This window comes from Scyliorhinus canicula, chromosome 12 (assembly GCF_902713615.1).
Source record: "Scyliorhinus canicula chromosome 12, sScyCan1.1, whole genome shotgun sequence".
NCBI lineage: Eukaryota > Metazoa > Chordata > Chondrichthyes > Carcharhiniformes > Scyliorhinidae > Scyliorhinus > Scyliorhinus canicula.
The window spans coordinates 156,958,889-156,984,624 of NC_052157.1; the positions used below are offsets into that span (position 1 = coordinate 156,958,889).

At 44.2% G+C, this 25,736-nt stretch overlaps 1 protein-coding gene across 1 annotated transcript in view; it reads left to right on the top strand.

Annotated features, from left to right (window-relative positions):
• Positions 1-9,637: 9,637 nt before the first annotated feature.
• The window catches only part of LOC119975115 (ribosomal protein S6 kinase beta-1-like), a 79,224-nt gene continuing 63,125 nt past the window's right edge, over positions 9,638-25,736 (top strand). The window contains exon 1 of the mRNA XM_038814660.1: positions 9,638-9,838. Coding sequence (XP_038670588.1) covers positions 9,692-9,838 — 147 coding nt within the window. The 5' untranslated portion in view covers positions 9,638-9,691. The remainder of the gene's footprint in view (positions 9,839-25,736) is intronic.

Below are 25,736 nucleotides of genomic sequence, written 5' to 3' on the forward strand. Positions count from 1 at the left end.
AGCACCATAGTCATCATGCTACTGGGCTAGTAATCTTGAGGTCTGGGCTAATGATCCAGCGACAAGAATCAAACCTACCAGCACTGTTAAACGGATGGATGCTGTGGTATGAAGAGACAAAAGTCCAGCTCCTTTTCACAAACACCTTTATTTCACTTTAACAGACTGCACTAAACTCAATCACCACATCACAAGATCCAGAGTCCACCTGAAGCCCCTTTACATATCAGTGTCAATCATTGAACACTTAACATAAATGAGACAACTAATTGCAATGTCTCTTAACCCATTACTTAACAGTCTCCCCTTCCTGGGAGAAAAAAAACAATTAGGTGAAAACAACATTTCAAGAAACTAAAACACACACCTGATCCCCTTTTTTTAAAAAAAAACAAACATTCACAGAAACAGGCGCCCTTCATTCACAATATCTAAAAGTTTCTGTGAACTGGCCCCTCTTTTCGTGAAACAGTCTGACAGTTGACAGCTACTGTCAACCCATTTAATTTTTGTTATTTCCCCTCTGTCCAACATCTGCTTTAAAATTGCGATGCCTATCCGTAACCTCTTTTCATTTACACTTTTTTTTATTAGAGTGCACATTTTCCCACATGGATTTATTGTCAATGTGACAGTCGATAGGTATATTACCCAAATCCCCTAATCCCAAAATTTCTGTCAATATCTGACTTATATAAAAGGCTGTATCCACCGTTTCCACTAAGCTTAATGTCTCAGCAGCCAAAGTGCTTTTGACCCCTCCTTATTTTCTTTGTTTCCCACACAAGAGGGCAACATTTAGCATTGTTCCCCAAAAGGAAAATTATAAAACCTCCTGCGCTTGAAACTCCATCACATAAATTTGCATAAACTATGAGTTTCAAATGCCTCGGATCACCTAAAACAGGGAACTTCAAAACACTCCTGCATTTTTAGTTTGGCCAACACTTTATTTGCTCTTATTATGTCTTCCACTTTGGGATCATTCATCTTTGTACTCAACTCTAAAACATCAAAACTCAAGTCCGGTCTAGTCTGTCTTCCTAACCAGTTCAGTTGCCCAATTAAACTTCGCAGTTGCTCTTTTTCTATCTCCGAAACCATTGCGTCTTCTTTGTGAAACCCGGCCACGACTAATTGCTATTGGGCTGATGCTTTCCAAGTAAGATTGCTGACATAAAATTGCCCCTAACCGAGTCTGTCCGATTTCCAAACCAATATATTTAAATGCACCTGAAGCCTGACTTCCAACCCTGAATTATTTCCTCAAACCAGAGATTACAATGGCTTCAAAATCACTAGTCCCACCCCACAAAAAATCATCAACATGCATCATGAAGATGCCAGCAAGATTTCCTTTATAATGCCAGTAAAACATTGCAGGATCTGCTTTCAACTGGCAACAACCTAACTTTAACAAGACTGACCTTACCGAAAAAGTACCACATTCTAGATGCATCTTTGTTCAATACATATTTGTTCAACTTCCACAGTACCCCTTCTGTGTTAGCTGCTTCTTTAGGAGGACGGAGAAAAATGTCTCTGGAGCTGATGCCCCTGCAAAAAAGCAGCTTTTATATCTATAGATTTGCATTCCCATGCCTTTGTGGCTAATAGAGCCAAGATGATCTTTAAAATAACCTTTCCTGCTGTAGGTGAATCTACCCTTAAGTCCTGATCGTCTAAGTTTTCTTCAAATCCCCTTGCCACAAGCCTGGCCTTTGCCTTATATGTTCCATCTGGAAGAACCTTTTCTGTACAAATCCATCTGTGGGATAGAGCTTTTTTCCCCCTATCCGGTACTTCCGTGTATACCCCAAATTCACTCCAACTATGCAATTCTTGCTGTTTAGCATCTAATTTATTTGAAGCCACCAAAATCTCACGTGCATGTGGGCTTCTACTTCTATTAGTATTCGTAGTCTTACTCCTGTTCCGAGATCTTGATAAACTACGTCCCCTTTCCTGCCTGGTATCTTGTTCTGTACTGCTAGATCTTTCTCTTCTGTAGCGGGATGTCCCTTCAATAGTTCGCAACCTTTTCCTGCGAACCTGTTCACTATCTGATGTACTATCTGAACTGGCACTGCGTTTCTGTGCCCTCCATTTTTGAACTTAGTTTTCCCAATCCATTGTCTTAACTTCCTCCCCTGAATGCTGTACATTCAACCAATGTTTATACTTTCCAGTGGCCTTCCCTGCTCTACTAATAGCAGTTGCATCCTTCCATTGACTAGACCCTTCAGGCAAGTATGTCACTTTTGTACCAACCTTTGGCAGTTGCCCTTTTGGAAAAATGGCCTGATCTAATTTATCAGAAGTGTTGTGTTCCTCTACAGAAACCCTGTCTATATCAGTTAACTGGTCCTCATAGTTCTGTAACACATGCGTACCAGATGACTCTGGTTCCTCATCATGTCTGCTCGGTCTAAAGTTGAAAATTTTTAATCGGTACCCATTATCCTTGATGAATGTACCCTAACAGTTTGATTACCATGTTGCAAAATAAATGTTTTGCCATCTATGTCCATGATCTTCCCTGGGCCTTTCCATTCATTAGAATTGTCTCTCTTATAGTATATTATGCCTCCTTGCTGAAAAACAGCATCTGATGGCGTACATTATGTCTTAAAGCTCTGCGAATTCTTTCAGAGACTTCTGCTTCCAAAATAGCTTTTCTACTGCTATGTAATGCGTTTAAATATTCAGCAAAACCGGAGCTAATTGTCGTCCCTTCCCAAGCTGGAGGCTGGTCATCCAAAATGGAGGGAATTTTAGGATTTCTACCAAACACTAATTGATAAGGACTATAGCCCCCAACCATCTGCAATGAATTCTTTGCATGTACCGCCCATGCTAAAGCTGAATTTAGCGTGCAGTTTGGTCGATCTCCCAAAATTTTCCGAAGCAAGTCATCGATAACAGCATAATTTCTTTCGCAAACACCATTACTAAACGGGCTTTCTGCAGCCATGTTCATAACTGAGATATTCATGTTTTCACACATATCCCTAAATTCATCATTTGCAAATTCTCCCCCATTGTCCGTAAAGAATTTTGCTGGTGGACCCATTCCTGTCCCGATCCATTTTTCCACAATTTTATCCAAAATTGCTCTTTTCTTTACTTCGTACAATCGTTGATTGACTAAATCTGGTTGCTAAATCTACAAAATAAATATATTTGCTTTATCCCAGATCTTAAGGTCCATGGCCACAATGTCATTAAAATCTCTGGCCAAAGGTAGGGTTACTATCGGTCGTGCTGGTGTCCTTCTGTACTTCCTGCAAACTTCACAGCGATCACTAAGCTGTTCTATCAGCTTAGAATAGTTGTCATCCCTTAATAAATTTTTCAGCCTCCGAGGAGACGGATGTGCAAATTGCCTATGCAGTTTTACTACAATAAGCTTTTTAACCAGCTAAAGTCGCATTATCAACTGTCATTAACACATCCTGAACGACTCTACTTGAAACATTATTTGTCAATAATGGAATACAACAATGTCCCGACTGTGTAAATTGTAAGTCCACCGTCTTTCCAAAAACTGTTGCCTTATCCTGTTCCATATCCAGCTTCATGTGTGCTTTCTTCATCGACGGTCTGCTCAGAAGCAAAGGTATCTCACTTGATACAACATCCGTGCTAATAAAATGATTCACTCCAGCAATATTGCACCACTCTTTTCAGCGACTTCAGAGTATTATCATCCCCAAACCTGAAACTTGTGGAACTTATAAATTCCTTAACCTTGTTACGATTGTCAGCATCCAATGAGTCCAGATAACATTTTAACCAGTCAATCCCACACACAGTAGATGTGCAGCCACTGTCCAATACAGCACAGTTAAAAGATTCTACAACCAACACCCCCATTACCAGTGTAAAACAGCTTGTTAATAGGACAATGCCTTCTTTCTGGTCACCATCTTTTCCCTCTGACTCTTCCGTGTCATATGTCGCTTCAAATACTCTATCATAACGAGTTGTACAGTTGAAAGCATAATGGTATTGAGAGTCACATCGAAAACATCGATTTATCATGCTCCGTGCATTTCTGGGGTCCATCCTCCTATTGTAGGTTCTAACTGGGTTTCTGTCTTCATAATTTCCTTGTCTCGGTCTCCTTTTATAGTCTTGAGGCCTATTCGTAGCCATACGATTTCACCATCCTGTTAGTAGTGTATCTTCCATATTCTGCCTTATTGCAGGCTGGCCTATTTGGGTCATCAGAGCCATTGGAATTGAATGTTTCTGCAAATTTTTTTTTAAAGCTGTTGTCATCTGTTCAAATAAGGTATCGTTATCCGTAAACTGAACTCCTGTCAAAACTAAGAGCCTATCCATGTTGCTCACTCTAGCACAGTCAAGTAACTTAAAGGCCAACACAGACTGTGGAAATTCCAGCCTGTGTTTCTGCAGCCTTTTATAAAGTCTGCCAAATTCCATTATATAGTCTTCCATAGACAAATCCTCCATTTTCCGGAACTTATCAAAATCCGACCATGCTTCATATGCACTTAACAAGTCATCTTTCTTATAAATCTTATCCATATAAAGTAATAAAGTCACTAGACCTTCTTCTGAGTCTAACTCTTCCAACTCCAGCTCAGAAAGCACTTTGTTTCGGATTTTACTGCCATATGGCAGAGAAAGAGCCAATGCCATACCTTGCTTTCTCTTTCCTAAAGCAGTCACCTTAGTCCACATAACTACCACACTTCTCCATTGGTCATATGATTCCCTTTCAGAAAATCATATCCGGCCATCTTCGTCCTGGGTTCAGCCATATATCCCCTTTTTTTCCACTCCTTGGTTTGATCTGGAAAAATTGTATCTTTCAACCCTTCACATTTACACAGCAACCATCCTCTGCTACCAGTTGTTAAACAAATGGATGCTGTGGTATGAAGAGACAAAAGTCCAGCTCCTTTTCACAAATACCTTTATTTCACTTTAACAGACTCTGCACTAAACTCAATCATCACATCACAAGATCCAGAGTCCACCTGAAGCCCCTTTACATATCAGTGTCAATCATTGAACACTTAACATAAATGAGACAACTAATTGCAATGTTTCTTTTTTTTTTTTCTTTATAAATTTAGAGTACCCAATTAATTTTTTTCAATTAAGGGACAATTTAGCGTGGCCAATCCACCTACCCTGCACATCTTTGGGTTGTGGGGGCGAAACCCACGCAGACACGGGGAGAATGTGCAAACTCCACACGGACAGTGACCCAGAGCCGGGATCGAACCTGGGACCTCAGCGCCGTGAGGCCGCAGTGCTAACCCACTGCGCCACCGTGCTGCCCTAATTGCAATGTTTCTTAACCCATTACTTAACAAGCACAACTTGGCTATTTAAATCGAATTAACTAAATAAACTTGAGTTAAGAAGCTAGTCCGAAGATGAGCAAGTTAGGTGGATTGGCCATCCCAAATTGCCCCTCAGTGTCCAGGGATGTGCAGGTGAGGTTATGGGAATAGGGCAAGGGAGTGGGACAAGGCTGGATGCTCTTTCGGAGGGTCGGTGCAGACTTGACGGGCCGAATGGCCTCCTTCTGCATGGTCCGGATTCTGTGGGTTCTATAGTCTCAAAAATTGTGGCTATGAAATTAACAGATTGTTGTAAAAACTCAACCGGTTTACCAATGCACTTTAGAGGAAATAATCTGCCATTCTTACCAAGTCTGGTCTATATATGACTGGAGTGGTTGACTCTTTACTCTCTCTGAATGTGCTAGCAAGCCACTCAGTTGTCTTCAATAAGGCAGATCACCAACCTCCTTCCCAAGGGTGATTAGAGATGGGCAATAAATGCTGGCTTTATCAGTGATGCCCTCATCCTGTGAACAACTAAATAAAGGATCATAAAGAGGTGACATCTGGAATGCACTGCCAGAAGGGGATTGGCACAGATTTAATAGTAACTTTGAAAATGTAATTAGATTAATACTTTACTCATGAGAGAAAAGTCTGGAAAATCTCAGCAGGTCTGGCAGTATCTGTCGGCAGAGCAAAGAGCTAACGTTTCGAGTCCAGATGACCCTTTGTCAAAGCATCTGGCCTCGAAATGTGAGCTCTTTTCTCTCCCTACAGATGCTACCAGACCTGCTGAGATTTTCCAGAATTTTCTCTTTGGTTTCAGATTCCAACATCCGCAGTAATTTGCTTTTATACTTTACTCATGACAGTTTATTTTGTCAATCACCTTAAAGCTGTGTTTTCCGAATACTGACCCTTCTGTCACTGGTGTTCCTCCTTATTTACTCTATCAAAGTCTTGCATAATTTTGAGGTAGAGTTGATATCAATGACTAGCTCCTTTTTTTTGAAGCGGGTGTTCAAGGGCGAGCCAAGGGAATTAAGAGGGTAGACTCTCTGAGGTTGAGCTTGCCAACAAATAATTGGAACCAAGTCAACTCTCTGTGGCAGACTTGATAATGCGCTATTGAGACCAGTTGATGCACAATACTCAAGGGCACAGTCACTAATTGAAGACTTGAAATAAAAAACTTGCCTTTCACGACCTCAGGCCACCCAAAAAACACTTTTAAAAAAATGAAGCACTTTTGTACATGATCACCGTTATAATGTAGGAAATGGGGCAGCACGGTGGCACAGTGGATAGCACTGTTGCCTCACGGCGCCAAGGTCCCAGGTTCGATCCCAGCTCTGGGTCACTGTCCGTGTGGAGTTTGTGTGGGTTTCGCTCCCACAACCCAAAGATGTGCAGGGTAGATGGATTGGTCATGCAAAATTGCCCCTTAATTGGAAAATAATTAACTGGGTACTCTAAATTTAATAAAATAAATAAACAATGTAGGAAATGTGTCAGCCAACTTTCCCAAAGCCAGGAGCTACAAACTTCAGTGAGATAGTGTAGATGACCTGTTGTTAGTGATGTTGGTGGAGGGATATATATTGGCCAACGCATTGGGAGAGCTCCACTGCTGGTCTCTGAATTGAGATGTAGGATCTTGCACATCTGCCTGAGAAACAGGCCATCAGTTTAACATCGCATCTGAAAAAGGCACTTCCAGAAATATAGCGCAGCCTCTCTATTGGATGGAAGTGTCAGCCTGGATTATGTAAATTCTTGAACTGAGAGTGACTGACCGGCAAGTGTTTTATCAAAGAAATCATGAGTGATAAAATGGAGTGGGAGGAGGATGAAAAGGGATTGATTTATGAGTCCAGATGCTTTGAATCATAGAATCCCTACAGTGCAGAAGGCCATTCGGCCCATCGAGTCTGCACCGACCCTCCTACCCAGGCACACTCCCCCACCCTATCCCCGTAACCCCATGCATTGATCGTGGCTAATCCATCTAACCTACACATCTTTGGAATAATCTGAGGACGGTACCTTGTGCTGATTAGGAGGACCTGAAGATGTACGCCAGTCAATGGGAACTGAGATTCCTCGCACAAGGGTACACATGACCCTATAAGAACCTGATGTATAGGTTGATACTAGAAGAAACAGGGAACTAATTAGTGTTGGTAAGGTGCTGCACCTTAGTTAATTTAAAAAAATGTATTCTTTCACAGGATGCGGGCATCACTGGAAAGACCAGCAATTGTTACCCATCCCTAATTGCCCTTAAACTGGGTGGCTTGCTCGCCCATTTCAGAAAACAGTTAAGAGGCAATCAAATTGCAGTGGGCCTGGAGTCATATGTAACCAGACCTGGCACATTTCCTTCCTTGAAGGACATTAATGAATGTTTACAACAATTAAGGACAGTTTCACAGTCACCATTACTGAGACGAGATTTATTATCCCAGATTTTATTAAATGAATTTAAATTTCACCAGTTGCTGGTGGGATGTGAACCCATGTCCACCAGATCAGGAGCCTCGGTCTCTGCCTTACTAGTCCAGTAGCATTACCATTATGCCACCTATAGGAATCTATAGGAAAGAGCACCCTACTGAAGCCCAAACCCCACCCTCTCCCCACACCACCTAACCTTTGGGCACTACGGGCAATTTAGCATGCCCAACCTAACCACTAACCTGCACGTCTTTCGGCTGTGGGAGGAAACCGGAGCACCTGGAGGAAACCCACAAATGCTGTCAGACCTGCTGAGATTTAAAAAAATATAATCTTTATTGTCAGCAGTGGGCTTACATTAACACTGCAATGAAGCTTCTGTGAAAATCCCCTAGTCGCCACATTCCGGCACCTGTTCGGGTACACGGTGGGGGAATTCAGAATGTCCAATTCACCTAACATGCAGGTCTTTTGGAAATGTGGGAGGCAACTGGAGACCTGGAGGAAATCCATGCAGACACTGATAGAATATGCAATCTCCACACGGACAGTGACCGGGGCCGGGAATCGAACCCGGGTCCCTAGCGCTGTGAAGCAACAGTGCTACCCACTGTGCTATCATGCTGCCCTTTATAGTTCTCTTGCGAAGCATCATGGAAGTTTTAATACAATAACAGCGCTATATAATTTCAAGTTGTGCTTGCTGTTATTTTCGCTGCAGGAAAATAATGCATCCTTAGCATGGGGCAATGGGAACCACCATTCCATGGAAGGGATTTCCCACTAATCTTGTGATGGGATAAAAACAGAAAATGCTGGACAATCTGGGCAGCACGGTAGCACAGTTGCTCCACAGGGTCCAAGGTTCAATTCCTGACTTGGGTCACTGTCTGTGCGGAGTCTGCACGTTCTCGCCGTGTCTGTGTGGGTTTCCTCTGGATGCTCCAGTTTCCTCCCACAAGTTCCGAAAGACCTGCTTGTTAGGTGAATTGGACATTCTGAATTCCCCCACCGTGTACCTGAACAGGTGCCGGAATGTGGCGACTAGGGGATTTTCACAGAAGCTTCATTGCAGTGTTAATGTAAGCCCACTGCTGACAATAAAGATTATATTTTAAAAAAACCTCAGCAGGTCTGACAGCGTTTGTGGGGAGAGAGGAGGGTGTGTGGGGGCTAACGTTTGGGGTCCGGATGACTCTTTGCCTTTTGATCTTGGTTGATGGGATTTGGTTTAAATGCTGACCAAAGAGGCCAACATAAATTGTCTGGAGTTGGCGGCATGTGGCACAGTGGTTGAAAATGAAATGAAATGAAAATCACTTATTGTCACGAGTAGGCTTCAATGAAGTTACTGTGAAAAGCCCCTAGTCACCACATTCCGGCGCCTGTTCGGGGAGGCTGGTACGGGAATTGAGCCATGCTGCTGACCTGCCTTGGTCTGCTTTAAAAGCCAGCGATTAAGCCCAGTGTGCTAAACCAGCCCCTATTAGCAATGGGACTGCGGCGCAGAGGACCCGGGTTCGAAACCCGGCCCTGGGTCACTGTCCGTGTGGAGTTTGCAAATTCTCCTCGTGTCTGCGTGGGTTTCACCCCCACAACCCGAAGATGTGCAGGGTCGGTGTATTAGCCATGCTAAAAAAAATAATTGGGTACTCTGAATATATATAAAAAAATAAAAATAAACTGGCTGGAGTGGCTCCCTGCCGCCCCCTGTCGGTTCTGAAGGGCTTCTCCTGTATCGCCGCCCCCAGCAGGGACGTCGCGCGCGACGCTTTGCGCGCCCACGTGTGCGTGCGTGGAGCGGGGCGGAGGAAATGGGGGCGGCGGGCGCGCCCCCGTGGCGAGGCCGCGCACGTGCGGGCGTCGCCGTCGTCAGCGGTGGCAGTGATGGTGGGCGAGTGGAACCCATGAGGAGCGAAGCCGGGCGGGCCAGGGAAGCGCGAGGTGGAGAGCGACGCACGCGGGAGCCGAGAGACATGGCCGGGGTGTTCGACATCGATCTGGACCCCGAGTACCAGCAGGACGAAGGCGGCTCGGACGAGGAGCTGGATGAGGTAAAGGAGGGTGAAAAAAATTGTCGCGGCGGCGGCGAGAGAAAGAAGTGGGGCTGCCCGCCTGAGGTGAAGGCGAGGCCTGTCGGGCTAGGCCCCGCCCGGGGGTGAAGTCAAGCCGAGCTGAGGGCCACTTCCTCTTCCCCCCCCCCCCCCCCCCCCCCCTTTGCCCGAGTGGCCCGGCGAGGGTGAAAGGGCCGAGTGGCGGCGGGGTTGTGGGCCTACCCGTTGCAGCAGGAGCCGGCAGCGTGGTCCGGTGGCCGAAGCGGCAGGTGGGGTGTGAGGCGGCGGCGGCCGGCTGGCGCGCGCGCTCTGTGCGCTCGTGGCAGCTCCTGGAGCTCGAGGGAGGCGGCGGCCCAGCCCAGCCCAGAGAGACAGGTGCAGGCGGCTGCAACCCGGACACAGAGAGAGAGAGAGAGACCCTGCCGAGAGCAACAACAACCCAGCAGCAGATTTGCACCTTGTTAAATGCAATTTAAAAAAAAACACTCAAAATGTACATAACATTCCTGCAGCAGGGAGATAAATTCACAACCGGCCCTCCCGCCCGCTTCTGGGTCCAACAGCTGTGCAGGTTTGGTCCCGAACTGGCCAAAAGTGTCATCGTTCGCGAGATCCTTGCCCTCTCCCAACATTTAGAAAATCCTTACCGCAGGAACCTCTTTGCAATGATTGCATATCCCCCCCCCCCCCCCCCCCAGTATTTAGGCTGCCGTTTAAAATTACACCGCGGCCCTCCAGCTCACTTAGCCAGCTTGCTGCCCCGCCACGCGTGAGTAATAACCGGAACACGGTTGTTTTATGTTTGGTAACAAAAGATTTTAAACATGCTGGACCCCAATGGGCTGCTCATGAGGAGTAGAAAGTACTAATTCTGATTAGTGCATCCACTCCTGCCGCCGCCGCCTCTAAGCTCAATTCGTTGGGTCTGACCGCAGGATGATTGAGCCAGTCCTGTGATTTTACACAATCCTCCAATTCCATTGTAAGTTTTATCTGGTGGATAACGTTTTGTGATGCTCATGTTTACTTGACTTGTCATGTGACAAGGAATTTGGGCTGGAGAAAGATGAGCACTGTGGTGACTCCAGTGTGACTTATGAAATCATAGAACTTACAGTGCAGAAGGAGGCCATTCGGCCCATCGAGTCTGCACCTTGGAAAGAGCACCCTACCCAAGCCCACACCACCCTATCCCCGTAATCCCACCCCACCTTTTTGGACACTAAGAGGCAACTTTAGCATGGCCAATCCACCTAACCTGCACATCTTTGGGAGGAAAGCCACACAGACATGGGGATAACGTGCAGACTCCCCACAGACAGTGATCCAAGCCGGGAATAGAACCTGGGACCCTGGAGCTGTGAAGCAACAGTGCTAACCACTATGCTACCATGCTGCCCATCATAGGAGGTCATTCGGCCTTTCATGTCCATGTTGGCTTTCTGCAAGGGGAATCTGGCTAGCCTCGTTCTCCACCCTTTTGCCCTTCACTCTGCAAATGTTTTCTCGTTGGGTAATTATTCAATTCTTTTTGAAAAACTTTCTCCACCACAATTCAGGCAGCGCATTCCAGATCTTGACCACTTGTTAACAATGGTCGTCCTCATGTCGTCTCTGGTTCTTTTAATAATAATAATCTTTATTGTCACAAGTAGGCTTGCATTGCAATGAAGGTACTGTGAAAAGCCCTTCATCTTTTGCCCTTCACCTTAAGTCGGTGCCCTCTAGTTCTCAACTCTTCTGCAATAGGAGCAGTTTCTCCAAACCGTCTCATGCTTCTGAACGCTTCTATTATTCATCTCCTCTGAGCCTTCCTGATGGAGAACAACTTTTCCAATCTATCCACATGACTGAAGTCTCTCATCCCTGGAACCATTCTTGTGAATCTTCTTTCTTGCATCTTACGATTCAATCACATACTGTGTGACTGCAGCTCTAAAATGTCCACAAATTTTTTTGATAAATTTATTTTTCCCAATTAAGGGGCAATTTAGTGTGACCAATCCATCTACCCTGCACATTAAAAAAAAAATTTAGTGTACCCAATTATTTTTTTTCCAATTAAGGGGCAATTTAGCATGGCCAATCCACCTAACCTGAGTTGTGGGGGTGAAACCCACGCAGACATGGGCAGAATGTACAAACTCCACACGGACAGTGACCCAGGGCCGGGATTCGAACCCGGGTCCTCAGCGCTGTAAGCAGCAATGCTAACCATTGTGCCACATGCCGCCCCCTACCCTGCACAGCTTTGAGTTGTGGGGGCGAAACCCATGCAAACACGGGGAGAATGTGCAAACTCCACAGGGAGTGGGAGCCGGGATCGAACCTGAGAGCTCGGTGCCGTGAGGCAGGAGTGCTAACCACAGCACCACCGCGCTGCCCAAATGTCCACAAATTTTGCTGTTTTTGCTTTGACAGATATGAAAAGTGCCTGTGATCCCTTGTACGTTGAGTTCTTAATTCCAGTTGCACTGTTTCAAGGCACTGAGTGGGTGCCAAATCACAGAATTGATACAGTGCAGAAATGCTTTCGAAGGAGAAGTAAATGAACAGTCCGTTGCCCTTGACTGTTCTTGCACACCTTCTGTTGGTTCGTTAAAATGTAGTCTGGCAGAGTTGCAGTCATTGGATTTTGCCAGAAGACATTGAAGACAGAACTTTCATGTTTTAAAACCACTCTCCCTGCAAGTCTGCTGCTCACATAGTACAAGAAGCAATTGGTTTAGTGACCGAATAAGGGAATTCAGTTTCCTTACAAAGTCCAAGGAATTTTACTTCTCGTTTTAGGATCGTTTTCTGCAAAGCTGTGCATTTGTTTCCGTGCAAAGTTGCAATTGTTGCATAGCGAAAATTTCTCAAGCTAGATTTTGATTTGGCAGTGAAATTTGATCAAGGGCAAGCATTTGCTGTTATTGTCCACATGACATTTTGCAGATAATTTAGTTTGTTTTAATAAATTTAGAGTACCCAATTCATTTTTTCCAATTAAGGGGCAATTTAGCATGGCCAATCCACCTAGCCTGCATATCTTTGGGTTGTGGGGGCAAAACCCATGCAAACACGGGGAGAATGTGCAAACTCCACATGGACAGTGACCCAGAGCCGGGATCGAACCTGGGACCTCTGCGCCGTGAGGCAGCAAGGCTAACCCACTGCGCCGCAGTGCTGCCAGGTTTAGTTTTTCACCACCTGAAACAGCAAATGTTTATTTGTAATGGGAATGTATGCTGAAATGTAATAATATTTTAAAATGTAAATTTAGAGTACCCAATTCTTTTTTTCCCCCAATGAAGTGGCAATTTAGTGTGGCCAATCCACCTATCCTGCACATCTTTTAGGGTTGTGGGGGTGAGACTCACAGGGAGAATGTGCAAACTCCACACGGACAGTGACCCGGGGCCGGGATCGAACCTAGGTCATCGACTACTGCGCCACCGTGCAGCCCTCTGAAATGTAACAAGTCACTTTCTGTGGAACACTAATGAATATTATACCCAACTATGGATATTTTACAGTACATGCTAGAGACATCTGAAAGTTCTAATCTTTAATGATGTCACGTTTACTGAAGATATAGTTTTGCATCCTCTTAACGTACAGGTTTGTGTAGTTCTCTGGGCGCATGTCTTAATTCTTACCATTATTTGTGTGAGAGCGACCTTGTTCTCAGCTTAGTGACATTTGAGTAATAAACTACTGCAACTTCCATCCAATTACTGCAAAAGGGCCAATGAAGGTTAATGGAGTCTTTTGGGGCATCCAGGAAATTTATGTATGTACTCCAGGTTTGGCTGTTAGCTTTAAAATCGCTATTTGGACTTCTGAAGAAATTGCATCCTTCATACACCTCTATGACTAGTCGAGATTGCTGTCAAAATGAAATGCATTGTATAGTGTACTTGTTGATGTCAGTGATACTGAAGGTGACCTCTCTCCTCTCTGATGCCGTAAAATCCACGAATCAAAATGAAACATCCTACTCCTTTGTGTCTTTCCCTCTTACCTAGGGAACACTTAATGTCCCAAGGCATTTCACAGAGGCGTAATCAGATGTTAAGGCAAAAAAGGAGATTTGCTTTTATTCGTGGGATGTGAGTGTCACTGGCAAGTGCAGCATTTATTGTCTATCCCTAATTATCCTTGAGCTGTGATGAGCTGCTTTCTTGATTGGTTGTATTGTGTGTGGTGCTCCGTAGGAGTTCCAGGACTTTGCAAACAGCGATGAAGGAAGCGCAATAAATTTCCATGTCAGGACGGCATTTGAGGTAGTGGTGTTCCCATGTACCTGCTGCCCTTGTTCTTCTAGGTGACTTGGGAGATGCAGCACTCCTTGCAGATGGTATTCTTGTAGCCATGTTCTGTTGGTGGAAGGGCGCATGTCTAAAGTGGTGGATGGGTAGAATTGATCAATTGCTTTATCAAAGAAAAGTTCCTTTGGGTTTGGGAGGGTATTTATGTGGAGCCTAGATGAGTGTAGGCATGGGTAATAATGATGGAACATAAGGGAAGGGCCATGCATAGAATGCCAGAGTAGAGGAATGGCAAATTCAGAGGATAGGATTGTAGGGCTGAAGAAAATCCTGTAGTGAAGAGCAAGTCTCCACATTATTTAAACAGAAGGATTTAAATTTAAACATTTAAGATTGGAACTATTGGGTACCAGGAGCAATGTTGGAGAAGGTGGGGCCTTCATGAGTAACCTCAGCTGGTACGAGAATTGAACCCGCGCTGCTGGCCTTGTTCTGCTCTCAAACCAGCAGTGTAGCCAAGTGAGCTAAACCGGCCCCCAATCATCAGATCTTCAAGGGCAATGAAGGACACACGTTGAGTTTAGCGCCTTAGACCACTTGGCCATCCTGACCATAGAATGATACGGCGCAGAAAGAAGCCATTCAGCCCACTGTACCTGTGCTGGCTCTTTTTAAAGAACTATTTGCACCTACAATCTTGATTTTTCCAAATAGCCCTGCAGTTTTGTTCTTTAGCAAGTTTATATCCAAATGCCTTTTGAAAGATACTGTTCAATTTGGGGAAGGTGGTGACATAGTGGCATTCTCACTGGACTAGTAAACCAGCGACCCAGAGTAAGGCTTTGGGGCCCAGGTTCAAATCCTGCCACTGCAGATGGTGATATTTGAATTCAATAACAAAATCTGGAATTAAAAGTCGAACCAGATGGGTTTTTACGACAATGGTTTAATGGTTGCCATTATATTGAATTGAAATTTCACCATCTGCCATGGTGGGAAACGAACCTGGATTCCCAGTGCATGACCCTGGGTTTCTGGATTACCAGTCCAGTGAATATGCCACTACGCTGCTGCCACAGTTTGTTTAGAGCAGTTTGGTGACAGAATGCATTTCAATCTCTGGTATGACGTAGTAATGACTTCACAGAATAAGTTAACTGGTCAGAATTGTGGTGATGTGGCAAAGCACAAGAGAAGCCTATGAAAATCATCTTGAGATACCTGAGAATGATCCCGGGGTGAGGAACATCAGTCATGAAGATAAAATGGAGAAGTCAGGACTGTTTTTCTTGGAGAAAACAGGGCTGAGGGGAGATCTGATGGAGGTATTAAAAATCTTGAAGGACTTGGACAAGAGTAGATAGAAAGAAACTGTTCGCCCTTGTGAATGGATTGAGAACAAGTAATTGGCAAAAGAGGTCAAAAACTATACAAGAGAGGACATTTTTGCACAGTGGGTGGTTAGGGTCTGGAATGATCTGCCTGAGTGTGGTGGAGTGCAGTTCAATCAAGACATTCAAAAGGGAATTAGATGGTTGTTTGAAATGGAGGAATATGCAGGGTTTCGGGGAAAAGTGAGGAGAATTGCACTGACTGGGTAGATTACACACTGAGGAATCGAATACCTGCCCACTGTGCTGTATGAATTCTGTTAGGCAGTTGTTTATGCAAGTGGCTGTTCAGATTATTGCTAATGTTGGGTGTAGGAGTCTTTCTGCTTCCTCTGTTAGGACTGGTACATTCCATTGACAGCTGCCTGAAAATTATTTTTCTTTTTTAAGCCTGCATGTTCTCACCGTGTCTGCGTGGGTTTCTTCCGGGTGCTCCGGTTTCCTCCCACAGTCCAAAGATGTACCGGTTAGGTGGATTGGCTGAGATAAATTGCCCTCAGTGACCAAAAAGGTTCGGAGGGGTTATTGGGTTACAGGGGTAGGGTGGAAGTGAGGCCTTCCAAGTGGATCGGTCCACACTCAGTGGGCCGAATGGCTGCCTTCTGCACTGTATGTTCTATTTGTATTGGACTTTTCACATTTTATATCAGAGTTGCACAACAATGCAAAATCATTACAGCTCAACCGTGGTTTCAATTATTGTACACAGTAGTCGGCCGTTATCGCCGTGCAGCGCAGGGGGGGTTGTTGTTGCTTCCGTCCCCCTCCCCATAACTTATTGGCGCTGCTTACGAACCGGTTTTGGAACATGTTGGCGAACAGCCTTCACCTGCTATGCAAACCTTCCTCTGATGATATATTTTATTTTTTCTGGTTTGAGAAATTCTGCCAGGTCAGACAGACAGTCTGCAGCTTTGGGTGCCGCTGCCGATTGACAGCCGAGCAGGAGTCTCCGGCGGGTCATCAGGGAGGCTAGGGCAGCCGCTGCTTCCCCAAGCATAACTCTGACTGTTTGATACCCCGAAGACCGCCACTATAGGGCACGGCTCAACCTTCACAACCCTGGACGTGGCCTCAAAGAAGGACAACCAGTACCTGACAAGTCTGGGGCAAGACCAGAACATGTGGACGTGGTTAGCTGGGCCTCCCTAGCACTGTTAATACTTGTCCTCTACATCTGGGAAGAACCTGTCTGCTCATTCTTGCCCTGGTTAGGTGCCTGCGCCCCACCTTTAACTGCGTTCGGCTTAACCCTGCACATGTGGAGGTAAAGTTTTCCCTGTGCGGTGCTTCGATGATCCAAAATCCTCCCCCTATCTCCCTGCCTAGCTGCTCTTCCCCTTTCTCCTTGTCTCGTCCAGGGGTGAGTGTACTTCCTCCCGTAGTCGTCCATACATGTCTGCACAGTTCCCGCCTCCTAGTTCGCGCGCGGTCAGGAGTCAGTCCAATAATGAGTATCCTGGTATCTGGAGGGACACCGTCGTCTCCTTGCAGAGGATGTTTTTGATTTGGTTGTATCTTAGCCCATTCTCTTTCGGCCGCTGGAGCTTGTCCATGTGTTTCCACCAGTGTCCCTTGTCACGGGGTGAACGTGGTTTTTTGCTGATGGGGGCCGTAGTGGACGTCCCGGTCAGACCAAAGTGATGTTGCAACTGGTTCCACATTCAAATTAATTTTTCTTGTGGAGATATATCCCAAGCTGAAACAAACACAAAAACATTTATATCAAACAATTGAACACACCTACTTTTAGACAGTCTGCATTCACATTATTGGGTGTTTTTTTTAAGCTTTAGGAAAAACTGATGTGCAAGGCCATGATGCATGGCAGCTTTGCAAAACAGTCCTTCATAATGTTAAGTGGCTTTTTAATAAAGCGCAATCTACTGCAAAACGCAGTAAATTGCCATTAAATTGTTTAGGTGTGCAGAATCTATCTTCAAAATGGCAGGGAAGAAACCTGATAAAAGTGTAGCCACTCAATGACTAGACAGTTGGAAACGCTTCTGATTTGGGATTCAAATACTGCATTGTGGGATGGGTTTGATACGTGTTTGAAGTTTTGAACTCTTATACGTTGATGTGTTGGATCATTTATTAGCACTTTTATGAGGGAGGTGAATAGATGCGGGAGAGTATTATCTTTGCCAGGACGTTCTTGTCAAATACACGGCAGGATGCTTTATCGAGCAGGCTTTCTTCTACTGAAGTTGATTTCTGAAGCAGTAAGTGCCTTGGTGTTGCACCAATTTTTCAATGGTGACCTGGGCAATTAGAAATAAAAAAACAAGGGCAGCACGGTGGCGCAGTGGGTTAGCCCTACTGCCTCACGGCACCGAGGTCCCAGGTTCGATCCCAGCTGTCCATGTGGAGTTTGCACACTCGCCGCATGTTTGCGTGGGTTTCGCCCCCACAACCCAAAAAGATGTGCAAGCTAGGTGGATTGGCCACGCTAAATTGCCCCTTAATTCGAAAAAAAGAATTGGGTACTCTAAATTTATAAAAAATAAAAATAAAAAACAGAAAATGCTGGAAATACTTGGGTGGCGAGAGAAAGCATTAACCTTTCAGACCTCTCCACAGATGCTGCCAGATCTGCTGAGTATTTCCAACACATTCTGTTTTTATTTCAGATTTCTAGATTTGTAGTACTGTATTTTGTTCTTGTTTGAGCAATTAGAATGTGGTTATAGTTTAGGCTCAACAAGCACAAATGGATCTTCACCCCAACTACCTACCTTATAACTCTCTGTCACCTGTCTCTTGAAAAGCATTAATTACCTTTTAAGCTCATTGGTATTGTCTGCAAGTCTGCTGGACTTCCCTCATGTAAGTTTGATCTTATAACTTTGAAAACCATTAAAGTGAATACTGCACCACATCAAAAATCAGGAGGATGAAGTATCACAATTTCAGCTAGAGGAAGCTGAAGTCAGCCACACAGGGAAATCTTGAGTTTTGAATGTAAATATAGATTGTGATAAGCCATGGAATATGATACTTTGTGCATATTGTCAACTTCATTGTTCAAAACAAAAAGACTGCTTCCCTATTTATCATAAATGAACTGCAAAATGTAGAGAGGTGAAGAATCTTTTGAATGGTTCAGGCATTTGTGTGATTGACTCCACCCTGTCCCATCTTTAGGCAGCATCCAGTCGAAGCAAAAGCATGGTGAGTGGTTAAATTTCCCTGAGTTATTGGAAGGCAGTTAGTTGTAACTGATAAATTGTTCTTGCCCCAAAGATGGCGTACATCATTGGATGCAGTTTGCAACCTGCATATGTAGGGCAGTATGTAAGTAGCAAAATTATCGTGGTTTTGATCAAACTTGTTGAGTCAACCTCTTCAGCATCGAAGTATGGGAAATGTTATTTTATGCATATTTTCAAAGTTGTAGGCCATTCATTGCATGCAATACAATAATCTACAATCATTGCTAATTTAAATGCTTAAGAATTAATGTAAGTTACCTGTGAAAAAGATTGCATCAGTGACTTAAAATTTCAACTTATAATTTCTAATAATTATGGTAATGACAATTTTATATTTTTCCCTTCAAATATTGCCCGTTAGTGTTCTCTCTTCTGATCCCCTCCTTTGCCAGAGCTATTGTAACTGTACCTAAGCAGGGATTCATTAGTGCCGTTTGCCTTTTGGTACCTCCTAAATAGAAATACATATGTGACCCTCGGTGGTGGTGTTTATAGAATATTGCCATGTCCATTTTTAACACATGTTTCCAGGAAGTAACTATAGAGTCACCATTGTTGATTTATTTTTTCCTATCTTCGATCCCAAGCACAGTTGTAGCATTTTAACTACAGATTTCAAGCTTTTACTTTAGGGTAGAGAGATCATTTGTAGCATCAGCCAGCCATGCGGTCTAAACCTGCAACTCTCTGTATGGTTCAGCCATTTGCTGGATACGTTCGTTGATTATTTTTTTTGGGGGTGTGGGGGATGTCCAACAATAATAATTGACTATTATGGAGGCCCATCTTTAAGTTTCTTGTGCTGCCGAATCATTGAGGTGTCCTCTTAAGCAAGTAACAGAAGTTAAATTAAATCCTGGGTATTAAATATTTCTAAGCTGTATTGAGCAACTTTTCCAAGTTAAAGGCAGATGATCTGTTCACTCAACCCCAACTGTCTTCCCTGTGTTTAAAAAAAAAAGAGAGTACCAGATTATTTTTCAACTTGAGGGACAATTTAGCGTAGCCAATTCACCTGCCTTGCACATTTTTTGGGGCTGTGGGGGTGAAACCCATGCAGACATGGGGAGTATGTGCAAACTCCACACGGCAGTGATCCAGGGCCGGGATTGAACCCGGGTCCCTGGCGCTGTGAGACAGCAGTGCTAACTGTTGCGCAGCCATGCTACCCATGCCTTCCCTGTGTTTAAGTGGCCAATCTTTATTCTCGGTCCTGTGGAACATGATTGCCTCCATAGATAGAATTGTAGCCACTTTGCTTATGACATAAGAGTGATGCATCACTATGTTTTGGATAATTATCCACCCCGTCACAAGGTGCTAATTATTATTGAGAAACCATTTTCACTGGTGCTAGCACCTCACCACCCAAGAGGCGATTCATCATATGTGAGCTTTGAGCTTGAATGTTAACAGGCATTGCAGTCAATTCCAATTTTATCATCACTAAAGCCAACCTATGTACCTTTCTGGTGCTGGGAAGCCCTAGATGGGTAATCATTTTCTTTCTTACCAAGGGTGCAAGGGCCAATTATAACCCTCCAACTGCAAGACTGGGTCAATTTAACAACTTGTATTTCTGTAGCTCTTGCATGAAAAAATATTGTGACGCTTTTGTTTTATTTTTCCAATTAAGGGGTGTGTCCAAACCAGCTTAACTGCACATCTTTGGGTGAGACCCACGCAGACCCGGGGAGAATGTGCAAACTCCACATGGACAGTCTGGGTCCTCGGTGCCGTGAGGCATCAGTGCTAACCACTGTCCCACAGTGCCACCCCATTCTAAAGCTGCTTGTATGGCGCTAGGAAACAAATCCGACACATCACTAAGATCTGAAAAATATGTGGGAGGGACAGGGGCCCAAGAGCTTGGTTGAAGGAAAAAGTTCTTGGGTGGGGGGGATTTGGGGATGGAATTTCAAAGGCATGATAATAGTATAATAACCTTTTATTGTCACAAGTAGACTTACAGTAACACCGCAATGAAGTTATTGTGAAAAGCCCCTAGTCGCAACATACTGGTACACGGAGGGAGAATTCAGAATTCTCAGTTGGTACGGGAATTGAACCCATGCTGCTGGCCTTGTTCTGCATCACAAACCAGCTTTCTAGCCCACTGAGCTAAACCAGGTCTTGGAGATTGAAGGGACAGCTACCAATGATGGAGTGTGGGGGGGGGGGGGGGGGGGGGGGCGGGATTAACTGATGAAAAGTAAAGGAGTTGCTGGAGGAGCAGAGGGAACTTTGCAGGGACCCATGGCTGGGAAAGATTGAAAAAGCAAGCAACTCAGTTCAAGGTCGATCATTACTGAAACAAATTCATTCTTCCGTACCTAGCTGAGGTGGAAGTCAGGGAAATTAGAGAATTTTTTTCTTAAATTTTAGTGTACCCAATTATTTTGTTTTCCAATTAAGGGGCAATTTAGCAAGACCAATCCACCTAAGCTGCATGTCTTTGGGTTGTGGGGGTGAAACCCACGCAGACATGGGAGAATGTGCAAACTCCACATGGACAGTGACCCAGGGCCGGGATTCGAACCTGGGTCCTCCGCCGCAGTCCCAGTTTTATCCTCTGCGCCACATGCTGCCCGTGGGAATTTAGAGAAGTTAAGGTGTGAGCAGATAGTGAATGCAAGAGTATTATTCTGGTTTGCAAACATTAAGTTGGAGGGGAAAATCTTTCATTCTGGTCAAAATGTCAGGAAGAAGGACACCATCATAACCTTGTAATTAGTTCAGTGAGTATGAGTTCCTTTGCTGGCTGACATAGCTGAGAATTAGTACATAGGTTATGAGTAATTGTGATTTACTCAATATCTTTTTAAATGTTTGTTTATTTGCTAAAAGGAAATGGAAATTTAAAGTTAGCTGATACTGTGATGAGAAGGGAGCCAACAGATGAAGGGGAAGTGAAAGTTATATATAGTAACGGTATTAAAGTATTGTCATTTTGTAGCTAAGGGTACATTTATTTTTGACTATTTTAATAAAATAAATTTAACATTGTTGTGAGAATAAAAGGAACTTGTTTTTATTACTTTGATCTTGTTAGACTGTTAACATAGAAGGAGGTTGGAATCTTTGAACAGGGTCCCTGACCAGTCTAAATACTGTTTTGAATTGTAAAGAATTATCAATGGTTTCTTAGTACAGATTAACTTTTTGTGCAGCAAAGTAAAATAGTGCTTCTGCAGAGTTTAAGATGGTGTGCCATGGTGAAGATAATCTCTCATCAGGCAGAATTTGCCTGCATATCAGCAAGGAGTAGAGACACCAGAGATTACTGCAGTCTGAGCTGATTTTGGCTCGCATTCAATGTCTTTATTTTTTGGGTAAATGAGACAGGATTTAAGAATGCAATTCTGAAAACATTGGTAAAATTCCTAGAATCACATGTAATAATGGAATGCAACTTGCTTAACTATTATTTAATCAGTGACCCTTGTCCTAGATGCAGATATGAGATTGGCTTAAAGCTCCAAGCACGTTAAAATGTATATTTAGAAGAAAATGTATCTTCCTTAAAACCAGCATTGGGATATGTCCCATCTTGCTTCATTCTGTTAATACTCTCAGATGTTTGCTCATATTTAGTCCCTTTTAGTGGCTATCAAAATGAACCTTTGACAATTAGCCTGGCTGTGTAGCTCCTTCAATGTAGTTAAATATCAGTGCATTTTACAAATGGGTGTCACAAGTAAGGATTTTCAGGTATTTGGATGTGGATAAAGATTAATGTGGAAGGGTTTATGGAGAGAATTCCTGTGTGAAAAAATAAGGTGGTTGAACACTGCCACATATGACAGAATAGAAATAAAGTGAATTAGTGGAGCAGAATTATATGGGGTCAAAGCGGACAAGTAAGAATATGGTTGATAAATGAGTGAGATTAATGTGGGCTGGAAGGTAAGCAAATGAAGTTCTGGATGATGGACTTTCTCCAAGGTGGAGTTTGGGATGGCATTAGAAAAGTTGGGTTGAGGTGATGGATGTTTTGTAATTGGGGGGGGGGGGGGGGGGGGGGTTGGTTGGTTGGTTGGAGTTGAATACTTGATGGAGCTGGGTGTTGGGAGTTATGATGGACCAGTTGGAAAACTGAAGTTCTGTTAGGGTTAAATGGGACACTGAAGTTGTTAAATCTGAGCAGGTGGTCAGAAAAGGTTACTGAATTGGAGGTAGAAGCAATAGCATGGCGATTCTAGCACAGCTTTACATCAAACATACCAACATTGAGCTGCAGGAAGTTCTGACTCATCATGACGTTGTGCAGCAACAGTGCCAATTACTGAATCAGAGTTGATGAAGGTGTATTAAAGGTAACTATTGGCACATATATTTTGAAGATACTGCACAGTCACATACTGGTGAAGAAAAGAAGGGAATGGAACATTGTTACTAACTGACAAGAAGATGTTGTAGCAACGGTGTTGTGCTGTAGCAGATAGGAATTGAATCAAGTGAGGGCTGTGCCAAAAATGTGTAACACTGAAGGGGGGACTGTGGAGTAATGGTGTGGTTGAGCGCATTGAACACTGTGAAGAGAGACAAAGTGCTTTGCCTCTCAATACGGCGACGGTGCAAAGGTGGTGAGTATTTAAAAGAAAAAGAAATCAGAACATTTCTATAATGACTTTCACAAGTAGGATGCATGTCGAAATGGTTTTCAGCCGATGAAGTGCTTTGGAGTGTAGTCACTGTTGTAATGTAGGAAAAACAGCAGGCAATTTGCGTACAGGAAGCTCCAGATTATCCATTTTGGAGATGTTGATTAATGGATAAATATTGTCAAGGCATCCTCCCCCCATTCTTCAAAATGGTACCATGGAAATGTCTGTGTCAAAAGGGCACAGGTGTCTCATTGGACTGCGATGGAGTGTCACCCTGGATTTTTGTGCTCCAGTCCTGGAGTGGGTCTGGAACATGCAACATTTACTTAGACATAGAACATACAGTGCAGAAGGAGGCCATTTGGCCCATCGAGTCTGCACCGACCCACTTAAGCCCTCACTTCCACCCTAACCCCATCTAATCTTTTTTGGTCACGAAGGGCAATTTATCATGGCCAGTTCACCTAACCTGCATTTCTTTGGACTGTGGGAGGAAACCGGAGCATCCGGAGGAAACCCACGCAGAGACGGGGAGAACGTGCAGACTCCACACAGACAGTGACCCAGCAGGGAATCGAACCTGGACCCTGGTGCTGTGAAGCCACCGTGCTAATCACTTGTGCTGCCCACATTCTGAATCTGAAGCGAGTGTTCTACCAACTGAGCCACACCTGACAAAGGACAGCATTTCAATCCATCTGTAGTTACCTGTCATTCATTCAGGGGCCAACGTGCAAAGAGCAGGACTTCTGGCTGATATTTCACTATCCTGTCTAGATTCGCACGTGAAATGGCGACAAAGTGTGAGGTCCAAGAGGGCATCTTGCAGGAATGGATCTATATTATCTTGAGGGGATTAAAGAGAGAGACATCAGTAGGGAATTTTAAGTGCTTGCTCTGATTGTCCTATCTTTACTTATCTTGGCACTGACAGGAAGAAAAACATTTTGCCCCTCAGTTATGTCATTTGCTGCGACTGAGGCAACTGGCTTTTGGAAAATCTTAAAAGGGTGTGCAATCCATGTAACGATGGCAAAACCCCCAGAAATCCATGCAAATGAATTAACCAGTTATCGCAAATCTTGTGACCCGAGAACAATAACAGTACAAACAGACAGCGTTGACTAATCTTGGAACTAAATTCAGTATTGTTTTATATAGTGAGGTGCCAGAGAAATCTTGGCAGCATTTCTGTGCGTTTGACATCCGTAGGTAACATCAGCAAATCCTATGTTGTACAAGTATGTTTATACAATTGACTATCTTATTACTGGAAGTGTTTTTTTCATACTGTTGCTTCTTGGGGTTTTTAAATAAGGCAGCAATCCAGAAGGATTTTTTTCAGATTCCTTCATGGGCTGAGGGAATCGCTGGCTAGACCAGCATTTATTGCCCACCCTAATTGCCCATCAGAAGGTGATGATGGGCTTGCCTTTTTGAACCGTTGCAATCCATGTGGCGTATGTGCAGCCACAGTGCTGTTCGGTAGAGTATTCCAGGATTTTGACCCGGTGAAAGTGAAAGGATGGTGATTTATTTCTAAATCAGGATGGTGTGCGTCTTGGATTGGAATTTTGTAAGTGGTGTTGTTCCCATGTATCTGCTGCCCTTCTCCTTGTAGATGGGGTGATTCGATGGAATGCAGCAGTTTCTGAGCAATGAGAAACTTGCGCTGACAACAAGGCTGGAAGAGAAGGAAAAGGCCACGACTCAGGAAGTGGAAGAAAACATGAAGAAATTGTCAGATAAAAGCACGTCAGTTAACAGAAGAAATTCAATATACAGTAGAGACAGTTCGTGAAAGAGGCGGGTTTATTGTTGCAGGTACAAAGCATTCCTAACTGATGATGAGATTGCTTTGGCAAATCAAACAAGGGAGGGGTTTTGCAATTATGTCCCCTCTGGTCGGCACCGTGGTTAACACTGCTGCATCACAGCACCAGGGACCTAGGTTCAGTCTAGCCTTGGGTGACTGTGGAGTTTGCACATTCTCCCCGTGATTGCGTGGGTTACCTCCAGGTGCTCCAGTTTCCGCCCACAGTCTAAACTAAAGATGTGCAGGTTAGGCGGATTGGCCATTATAAAATTTCCCCTCGGTGTCCAAAGAGGTGCAGGTTGGATGGGGTTACAACGATAGGGTGAGGGAGTAGACCTAGTTAGAGTGCTCTTTCAGAGGATCGGTTCAGACTCGATGGGACGAATGGCTGCCTTCAGCACTGTAGGAATTCTATACTTCTGTGGTAGCGGTCGTGGGTTTGAAAGGTGGTGCCTGAGGAGTCTTGGTTCACATTTCTGCCGCTGGGTGTTGGTGGTGGAGGGAGTGAATGCCTGTGGGAGGAGTGCCAAACAAATGTGCTCTTTTGTCCTTGATGGCTTTGAGTGTTATTGGAGTTAACGAAAGAATATTCCACCGCATTCCTGACATGTGCCTT